The sequence below is a fragment of the Notothenia coriiceps genome, unplaced genomic scaffold (assembly GCF_000735185.1).
Source record: "Notothenia coriiceps isolate Sejong01 unplaced genomic scaffold, NC01 NC01_scaffold00037250, whole genome shotgun sequence".
NCBI classification, from domain to species: domain Eukaryota; kingdom Metazoa; phylum Chordata; class Actinopteri; order Perciformes; family Nototheniidae; genus Notothenia; species Notothenia coriiceps.
The window spans coordinates 577,840-588,725 of NW_011369951.1; the positions used below are offsets into that span (position 1 = coordinate 577,840).

At 41.6% G+C, this 10,886-nt stretch overlaps 2 protein-coding genes across 2 annotated transcripts in view; both read right to left on the reverse strand.

Annotated features, from left to right (window-relative positions):
- The window catches only part of LOC104966621 (E3 ubiquitin-protein ligase TRIP12), an 18,962-nt gene extending 9,460 nt beyond the window's left edge, over positions 1 to 9,502 (reverse strand). Inside the window, exon 1 of the mRNA XM_010795817.1 lies at positions 9,497 to 9,502. The gene's annotated coding sequence lies outside the window, so the exon portion shown is untranslated. The remainder of the gene's footprint in view (positions 1 to 9,496) is intronic.
- Positions 1,773 to 7,033, reverse strand: LOC104966620 (calcium-binding protein 39). Its single transcript, XM_010795816.1, has 5 exons — positions 6,949 to 7,033; positions 6,647 to 6,705; positions 5,397 to 5,468; positions 3,744 to 3,887; positions 1,773 to 3,647 (listed from the first exon to the last, which is right to left on the reverse strand). The coding sequence occupies exons 1-5, from the start codon at positions 6,980 to 6,982 to the stop codon at positions 3,459 to 3,461; spliced, it is 498 nt and encodes a 165-aa protein (XP_010794118.1). The 5' UTR covers positions 6,983 to 7,033; the 3' UTR covers positions 1,773 to 3,458.
- Positions 9,503 to 10,886: the final 1,384 nt, after the last annotated feature.

Genomic DNA, 10,886 nt, shown 5'->3' on the forward strand with positions numbered 1-10,886 from the left:
AATTTTAGCACCATGTCAGTGCGCGCGCACACACACACACACACACACACACACACACACACACACACACACACTTCTGGGAACAGATTCCTAAAGTCTGACAGCTCTGTTCTTCCACCATAATCACTTCATGAATGCCTGCTGTCCTGTCTACAGTCCATCAGGGCCAGGGCTCATCGTGTACCTTTGATAAAAGGAGATGCTGGGATGATGCTACAGCAAAGTTAAGGACTCTGCCTCTTTTAGAGCAGTGCAAAAATAATCTTGCATGCGCTGCAAGCCCCAGATCTGCCATTTTGTCAGCCAAAAAAAGCTCATGCAATTTCTGCATTTCATTTCAAGGGGTGTTTTTTTCTTTCGTATTTGAACCTGCAATGAAGGAAGTCATCAGACACCATGCCAATTATAGAAAAAATACAATAAAAAACAAATAATTTACATTGTTAAACAGCTTCTAATCTTCTATTCCGTCCTGAACAAAGAAAATGCAATTGCACATTCACAACTTGCATAAAACATGCAATTATCGTAGTGGCGCAGAGCAGGGCCATGTTTTGTTTGCAACCCAAATGGCGATGGGTGCTGTCAGAGACCCTGCTGCTCGTGGAGGTGCAGAACAACTGCAGCAGGATCTCATTACACAGGGGATCATATCACATAAAGACGACACATGCATTTTGATATAAGAATAATGGCATTAAGAGTTGCGTTCACCCACCATCGGATGCGGGATGAGTATTTCTGTCTTGTCGCCATCATGGTCCTCCTTGTCCAGTTTCTGTCCCGCCACAGGCTGGAAGCTGATCTTCCCCATGGCTCCGAGTCTCTGCAGGATGTGTGGAAGCCTCTCTGCACAAAAGTCTCTGTGATCGTCCTCTGCTGTGTCTCTGCTGGGCTGCTCCTCTCTCTGTTTTTGTCTGTAGAAACCGGAAGTGTGCGCTTTTCCCCCCTGCCCTTAAAGGACTAGTGCGCAGCTGTTTACTGTCAAGAGGACAAGCTCAGGTTGTGCCAGATCTCCTTTAACCCTTGTCGTGGGTCAAGTTGGATTTTATCTAGAAAAATAATAATGCAAGCAGTGGCAGTTCTAGTGTTACTAGAGGTGCACTGGAGAGGCGGTTCTCACGCACTTACTATAACTGTTTTATAGGCCATAAAGTTGACACTTCCTGGGTTTTAAAAACTGGAAAAATACTGGAAAAGCGTCATATAAATGCAGCACATTTAGCCTACTACATGTTGCCCTCTGTAAGGAGTAGCCTACATATGCACACGTGAGGATGAGATTTCGCGGCACGTGTGAATTTTCTTAACGGTTTTTGAGTTCTGAGAAAAAAGTCACAATACTGACTTTTTAAGAATGTTTTTTTTTAGATTCTTTCATTTTTTAAAGAATCATATCTGTCATTGATCCTTACTTTTTTCTCTCATAAATCTGACCTTTTTTTTCTTTTCTCAAATATCCGACTTCTCTTTGTGAATCCTGTCTTTTTTTTTTAGTCCACTATTTTTTAATCAGATTGTCAGAACTTTTTAATCAGAATTCAGATTTCTTTCACAAAAATCTGATTTTTTTCCTCAGAATTCTTACTGTTTTCACGTGGTCTTAATCCTCTTCCGAATAAGTGCTTTCATTATTTTAAAAATAAAGAGTCTTGTTCATTGTGCTGCTATAGTACTCGTGAACTCTACACATTTCTATAACGGAGCATTTGCGGTGAGCACTCTAATGTTGCCACACCATTTCTGTACACAGGACGACAATGACCACAGCATTATTTTATTCCAAATGTTTTTTTTGTTCTTTATTTTGTTCAGGCCTTTGACACTTCTGAACGCACCCACACGCTCTATGCTGAAACTGGCCTCAACATACAGCAGAAAGTTTAGTTTGACATTTCAATGTTAAATACTAGGAAAAAAGAAACAATTCCAGTACAACATCTTTTAGTACAGCATCATGCACAGCCAGTGGAGGAGCATGCATGTTCGATGCGGATGGAGGGACTGCCGGCTCTCTGAGTATCGCACGGATATTTCCTTACTTGCACTTTTAATGACATGCTGTTAATGAACACATCTGCCGTTTCCACCATCAGGACATTACAGCATGCCCAGATTAGTCCGCTAGTCACGATGCTTTACACTAAAAACCTGTACTGGAATTATTAACCCTCTGAAAAGAAAGGCTCAACGTGAGGAGAAGGAGGGAAAAGTAAGAATGGTGCTGACGAGTTCACCCCTGAAACACTCTCTCTGTGGGGCTCGCTGCTCTCCCAGGACAGAAGCAAAGTGGGTGAGAGTATCAAGTTAATGAAATAGAGGAAGGGGGTGAATCCCCTCGACTCCGCTCAGCACCTCACAAACACACAACTTTAATGTTTCAGTTAATGCTCCCCCAAACCCCTCCCTCCCCTCTTCTACACATGTTCAGCAATCTGAGAGATACTCAAAATGTAGACGGGAGAATAAAACACATCCAGAGCTAATACCATGACATCCTATCGGTTAGCTAAATGTGAGCCTGTATGAACAAATAAACCCAACAGCAACCATTTCAGCAGCAAAATGTAAAACAATGTCACCTAACTTCTTTTTGTATGGTTTAGAAAGTCATAAGATTACAATTAACCAACAACGGGATGTTTAAGGTAATATATATATAATATATATTCATATGTCAAGGTTCAACAAAAATCTACAAAGCAAAAAAAAAAGAAAAGGCATATGTACACGATCACCCTTTCCCAGAAAAACCCAACTCTGGGGGCTTCACTGAATCCACACCTTTACACCCCTCCCTCCTGCTCCTCATCATCCTCATCATCATCATGTGCTTTAGGTGCTGTAAGAAAGCACACAGGAGGTCAATGGTTCTGTGATGGCATCTGAATCGCTGAAAATGAACCACCGTGTCTTTATTGGATGAAGGCATAGATGTGATGCACGTGCACGCCGAGTCTGTGGCGCTGGGTACAGCCATGTCACATTTCAAGGCATGCAACCAACACACCAAATGTTCAACTCGTACCATTTCCATCACAAGGTCTTAGCTGATGTTCTTGCATTATGTGTGTATGTTTTTAATGTAATACATATGTGTGTAAAACTGTGTGTCAGGAAGTCTGCCTAACTGCACGGACATTTTCTGTCACACTATGTTCGATGGACTTCTTTCATCATAATATACCTAACATGTCTCAATGTGCAAGAAAGAAAAGCAGCAGCATCTATTATTTTCTCTTATTTCTTTTGAAGGAAAAATACTTAAAAAAAAAGAAAAAGAAGTAAATCAAAGTTCACAGAGGAGCAGAGGAGCTGTCGACTTCCTGATGAGTTGATGTGGGTGCGTTGGTTTTGTTTCCTCTTGTTCAGAAACCGGCTGCTGATGGGTCCGTTAAGCAGACTTTGTCCGGATGTTTTCTTCCCCCCCCTCTCACCCCACCTCTACAGCCTTTTCCTCAGGCCTCCTGGGGGGCCGGCCTCTTCAGGTCCCGGATCTGTTTGACCAGGTAAGTCTTTTCATCGTTGAACTGTTCGTCCTCCGTTCTGTCGTTCTGGAACTTGCTGAGGAACTCGATGAGTTTGGTTTGGTTCTTCAGCAGGATGTCCAGGATGGGCTGCGTCTTGTTGGGGTTCGCAACAAACACCTGGTAGTTTAGGGAGGGGAGGGGGGTAAGGATGTTAATATGTGAAGATAATGTACATCTGTGATACGGTTTAGAAACGGTGTCTTTAATGTTTACCTTAAAAACGTGGAAAGCTTCAAACTGGATGTTGCGGCTCTTGTCCCGTAGCAGGTTCATCATTAATTTGAGATTCTCTGGCCTGCTGATGTATTTCGTCATTATGGTGAAATTGTGTCGGTCAAGAAGCAACTCGCCCAGTAGCTAGATGGTTTCAGAGTGAGAAACACAATATAAATACAGGGTATATGCAGGAATCCTGAAGTCACATGTAAGACCTTTTTTAAGACCCTTTCCAAACATTTTAAGACCTCATCGCCACTTTGAGTTCTAACCGGTTACCTTGGCGACACACTTGACCTCACATTGACTATATACAGTATTGATTGTCCTTCCTCCTTATCTTCCAACCATTTGGACGCAGACTTGCATTTCCCCATAACGATGTTGCTTAGCAACCGGCGTAAACGGGCCTTCGCGCGCTATCAAGCAGTGAGCGCGCGATGTCCTGTTCAGATGACGTCCAATCCAACGGGATGCCATAAATAAACTACACAGAATCACACTACACAGCTACGCAATGATTACATTCAGGCAGACTGTAGAATACAACCTCTTTGAACAATTCATATACTTATTGAAAACAAGCTACAAAATGTAATACCTTGGAAAATGCCGTTTAATACTTTTTAATAGCCTTCCTTTTTCTCTAAATTGATTTATGAACTTTTAATACTTTTTAAGACTCCGCGGACCCCCTGATTGAACCTCGCCAAATGGTCTGGACAAGGCTTATTGCTTTAAGGTCCAATCTAAAATATAGTTAACAGAACCAACATGATGAGTAAGTCCAAATAGTCCCTATAACATCTGAAAACATAGGGTACTCACACAACTACCGTTATCAAACCTTAAACTGAACCAAAATCCTGAGCTTGATTCAAAAACTTGAAAGAGATGGCTGGTTTCAATTGACGTAATAATCAGGGTTCACACACTTTTTCACCAAAGGATTTTCAATGACTTCTCCGTAACCTACCTAATTTTCCATGGCAAAGAAATTACTCCTTACTCAGCGGCACCAACTGAAAATGGTTTATTTTAACATGGAACAGGAAAATAAGGTCTGGCATATGAAACATGTTGGTGGCCTAATCTAAAACAATCAAATATTAGGCGTTACTAGCTTCTACACTTAGAAGCAACTCAAATCTCTCACCAGCAAAACACCTCGTCAGCTAAATGCCATTTTACGTTTCATTACTATACGATACAGTATTTATTATCATAGGATTAGCTATTTCGGTGATTTGATAAAATATAAATTATATTTGATGCAACTTTAGTTACATTTCATGACTTTCCAAAACCTTTGGGAAAAATGTTGTTTTCCCAAACTTTTCTGGGGCCTGGAATTAGCATTTTGAATTACCATGCTCTTTCCAGGTTGTCAATGACCGTAAGAACCTGGATATAAAGAAAAGCAATCAATGTATTTATAAATACAAGTGAAGAAGGGCCCGATGTTTTAAGGGAGCTTTCAGAGCAACATGTCAAACCATAAGCGTTCCACCACTAGATGGCGCTCTCGTGAAGGAGTTGGAGGTGGGAATGGTTTTATGAGAAACCAAACACTGTGACCGTCTTTAAATAGATTTCTGAAAAGACTAAAATGAGACATGTTTTACAGGCAATGACACGCACACCCCTTACCTTGAGGGACTGCCTTGTTAAGTCACGTAGTTTTCTCAGAGTGGAGTAGCTGATCTCATATTCACTGAAGAACTAGAACAGAAAGGAAGAAGGAGTCAGCAGAGAGGACAGGGGAAAGAGGGTGGTCCAAGAAGCTGTTTTTTATCATTGTATTCATGTCTTGTATGAAAACACAATGCCTGCAAATGATGCACCTCACAGCTAATTGAGGCGATGTGAGGACAGAGACTTCCAGGTTTTATTTGACATGTAAACTGGTGCAAAGAAAACACGACACCCATTGAGTAATCTACAAATGTTGGTTTCCACTTCAAGGCAAGTGCATGTTGCAATAAAGCAGCCACCTCTTGTATCGTTTGATGAAGAATAACACGTCACTCTTGCTGTTCATGCATATTTTGTGAAAAAACTATGTTTTTAAAGATAATACCTTAAAGGTCACCGATCAGGCAATAGCATAGGTCTCAGATATAACAAATATATAAAAAACATGTCTATCGAAGTGTTTTGCTCAAAATACCAAACCAGATCACCTCATTCTAGGCCATGCCATCACTAACCTCTATTTCACTTTCCTGTTTCAAAAGTGCTGATTTGGGGTAATACACAAGCGCTCCTTATAGAAATAAAAAGGAGGGGGGCTGAGCTCATCCGGCCCCGACCCGGCGCTACTGTCCTAAACAAAATACTGCTGGGATGAAACCGCATATCATGGATCTATCAAGGATTATCTCTGACACAGTATGGAGCCTCAAGGCTTCTCTCTCTGCCGGTTATATACCACAAGGTGAGTTCCCTTTTACTTCCTGCTTCTTCACACCAACATGCTCTCCAGTACAGGTTAGCTCTGAGTGTTAACGATGCTAATGTAAAACCCGACCATATTAGGTCCAAAACCAGTCGGGCATTGTTTCTGCATAGCAACGTTTCTGAATAGGCCGTGGGTCCACATTCAGATATTACGTCATATCGGTCGCGCAAATCTGGATCAGCTCCGTTGTTCCCCCGATTTAGAGATTAGGGTACGGAGGAAAAGAGAGAGGGTTTTATTTTCTGAACGCTGCGTGAGTTCCTCCGACACACCGGGGACACATCTTTATAGTAATAAAAAGACATCAGAAAGTGCATTTTGCATGATAGGTCCCTTGAAGGTCTGATGTTGACTTCTTCTTAATAGCTCTCATGAGAGGACATGGGATGCATCCTCTGCTTTTTTAATACCTATCAATCTCAGTGGAGTGAGGACTTACTCTGTCTAATGTTGCTCCAGAAACTCTGCACTCAGTAGCTTGTGTCTTGTGAGGAGGTCCTGCAAATAGAAAATGCAAAATATTAGGAAAAAATAAACACATTTAATGATTATCCACACTTGGGCTATTAGTCTAAATTAATTACTTTTGGACACTGAAGGTAAAACACAACTGAAATAAACCATGTAATTCAAATTAAGGAAACCCACACGAAATTGCTTAGGGTGAAGGAGTCGCAGAGGAATATGAAAATGGGAATAGATGAAAGCGATGTCGCATAGGTTTAAGTCGTAACATCCTTCTTTGAAAGTGGCGCATGCTGATCCGAATCGACATGAAGAGTGGACAAGCCACTGTAGACCAGAAGAAGTCGTAGAACTGCTACCGACCACAACTTAAACCGCGTGCGAATGTTGTCGGCCAGCGACTACGTTCATGTCACACTACACACCCTCAACAGTGATGCCAGATGCAGTGTAGTGTGTGCGATCTCTGAAGACATCATCTCTGCAGAGTGAATGCAACTCAGATGAGGACACACTGTTGTGTGTAACACCACACACACACACACCACACACACACGCTCACACACATCACTAGCACACATCAGGCGCACACCACACCACGAGATTTGCACACACACACACACACACATCACACAAGACACACTACTCATGAGTGACAGCCACAACACACACACATAGCCACGAAACACACACCACACACACAACACACACACACACGACACACACACACACAACACACACACACACACACAGGGGAATGAGGTCTTCACACACATTCAAGGATAGTTGCACATGTGTGTTTGTAATATAGCAGACAGACTGATGAATTATGGTAAGATAATGACTCGTTCAATTTGAATGTTTTTGGCTGTAGCGTTTGTTATACTAGAAAGCAGACTATGCTCAGTGGGAGTGGTTTAAAATAAATATGGAGGCAGATGACCGAGAGCTATCAAACAACACATGTCTTTATTGCTTAGGAATGTCCGAATTAAGCAACATTCAGCAGACTCAGTAGAAGAAGTAGTTGATATTGAACGAAGAGGAATCATTCGTGTTACATTTGAGATTTTTAACGAGTCATCTCAGCCTGACAGGTCCCGTCAGTTCGCAGGATGTGAATCTGTAATCTGTCAGCTTTAATGTTTAAAGCAACACGCTGTACTTATCGCTGTGGCTTTGAGCACACTGAAAGAAGGGATAGATAGTCTGCCTGGGTGCACCAGGTACTCCACCTGGGTTAGGGCGTCCGGTCCAATTCTGACCGCCGCAGGATGGAGTTGTTGATAGATCTGAGGCCACTGTCTTTTCTTATCCACTGGATGGAAATAGACAAGAGCAATCTACATTCAAGACGTGGTGAACAGGCAGTTATCATTTATGCAATCAAAAGGGTGATTACCACATACTTCCCGAAGAGAAGGCGATCAGTCAGGAGATGAGCGAGAAACTTATAGAGAGACAATCTATCTCGCAGTTCTTCCAACATGTATCGCTATGTTTGTATCGGTGGGTGAATAACCACCGGAGTTTAATGGAAGAAAGAGATACGACATTAATCAGATTAATCGAATCCCTTTAGTAAGTCCCCCAGACGGGGATATATTGGAGAGCGTAGCAGCAGCGAATAGAGCCACAGACAGCTAGTGTTTGCATAAGTTTAAATGCGTTAAAAAATGTACTAAGGATATAGATTATATAAATAGTAGTAAGCAGCATATGTAAATAAGAATAATAAAACTAAAAAAAGTTTACATAAATCTTTGGTTAAAGAAGTGACGAAATTCAGTGAGTTACAATATCCAAATCTACAAATCAAGTACCTGTAGCACGGGTTCTCTTACGGCTAATATTATGTAGCCGACCATATATTACAGTTATTAAAGATGGGCTAGGTGTAGGGGGGTCTAATAATATACATGTAGGATATATGCACATAACGCACTATATTGTGCAATTATTCTGATATTACTCGTATGCAATTGAGGATCGAGGGATTGGATGAGAGTTTATGTTGTTTTTTTGCATAAATAGTATGTGCAGCTGAGGAGATATGAGGAGTGAGGACATAGCTTAGTTATTCGTATCGTTTACCAAAGACAAGTGATTGTTTATAAAGTTATAATCTGTAAAATGTTTCTTTTTTGGGCCAGGACATCAGAGCACACCACTTTTATTTAAAATATTTGGGAATCCATGTTTAAGCAACATAGACGACATTTACATTACAGTGAAAGTTCAGCCTTAACGTGATGTTATGAAAGTAGTCTGATAAGTAGGCAGCCGCGATTATGGGGCAAATCATACATCTGATATATTTATTTAGTGTCAAAGTATTTGTAATTGCGATTATTAAATGCCGGTTATTCATTGACTTTGAAAACATCCATTTATTGGAGAAAAAATGTCCCAAAAGTATGTTTTTAACAGTTGATTACCCTGAACTTTAGTATAATTCAACTGAAGAAAATAAAAAGTTATAAAAAGTTATAAAAAAAAAATTATAAAAATAATCGTTTTATTTTCGATTACATTGTTTCGCAATCGTTGCAGCCATAATCATAACGCGATTTATTGACAGCACCTACTGATAACTTAAATCAATTACAGATATTAAAGAGGAAATAGCGTTCTTATTTGGTGTTTTAGCAAAGAGGACTATCATGTCCTCAAAAAAGAGACACGTTTCCTAAAAATGTTGAATTCCCTGTCGTATTTATAGGTATTTCCAATTGAGCAGGAGGAGGGTAGATGAAGGAAGATGATCCACACACAGTGAGTCATGCTGAGAGAGTGAGTCGGTAACACGCACGCAGCATCTGACAATATTGCAGGGAGACGAGAGTTTGCCACAGAGAGAGAGGGAGGTGACGTGGACATGCATCCCTTTTTCATGTTGATACGACCATTCTTACTGTGTTCAGAAACATTGACAAACTTCCACGCGTGTGCCCCAGTGGCGTTATACATGTGCTGTGGAGCGGTGGCAGGCGGGATGACGTATTCCCGGAGTACGCTGGCGCATGGGTTCCTCGACAAGTAACCAGGCATGGGATTTCTCCATAGGATTTTGGAAAATCAGCTGGAAATTAAGGTCTGTGGAACGGAACCTGTTTGATAATGCACGTTTTGTTTCAGCCGGATAAATCTCAACAATGTCCTACTTTTATAATTTTTGAATCAAATCTAATCGCCAGATAGGCAAAATGCACGTTATGCTATAAAGGAACTACAAGTCGCAGTACGCAGGGTCCCACTATTCAACGTCACTCCACTTAAGGTGGGTAGGTAATTTACTTCGAAACACTTATATACTCCATGGAATGCTCTGAACATCCCGATATGCAATGAGTATCTGAAGTTGTTTTGACAAATAAAGTCGCATAAAAAAAAATATCATCTGTGGAAGCCGTGGGCTGTAGAAAAGCACGACCATCCATCAGAGCCGGCCGGCTAAAGTAACTGGATGGCCTACTGCCCTGTCAGCCTTCCATCTGTGCACAAGTTATCTCGTGCCCTCATTGGTCATGTGCGCGTTCGTGTGTGTTTGGAGGAGGGCTCTGTGGAGGAGTCTGAGGGGGCAGATTCTTTCCGGTTGTGTATTGTTCAAATTCGAGGCGCACTCGAGCTGGTTTCTCCATTCTTCTTACTACCCTAACCGTTTAACCACTAAACCGCCAACGGTACATTTTAGGAAGTGGTAAAATGCTGACTCACTTCCTGGTTTGTAGGACCCGTCACTGCACCACTCTATACCATTCAGTTTACATTATGTTACTAAAGCCCAATTACACTTTGTCTCCGGGGGCTTTACAGTGTCTTCAACATGCACACCCTTTGTTTATATAACCCCTCAGAGCGGAACAAGGAGACTCCCCCAAAAAATGGTCCAAGAACTTGGCCAGACCACGCGCAAGCAGCGAAGACAGACTCTGCATACGATGTTTTATAAAATAAATAAATCACAACATAGACCAATCCAATGACCAAAATGAAAACGTATTAACATTCATTTGATTTTCTCTCCCTTTCTCTTACCGAAACGTACAACTCTCACCTCGAATTCGAATGAGCTCGCAGGTCTGCTACGAGGTGCTGAGCAGGCCGCTGTTTGTAGAGCTCCCTAGAAGCGAGCTGAGCACTGCTCCGTCTGGGCTCCTTCTCATTTGTCCCATACAGGATCTCCTTCATGGCCCACCAGGCCTCTTTGACAC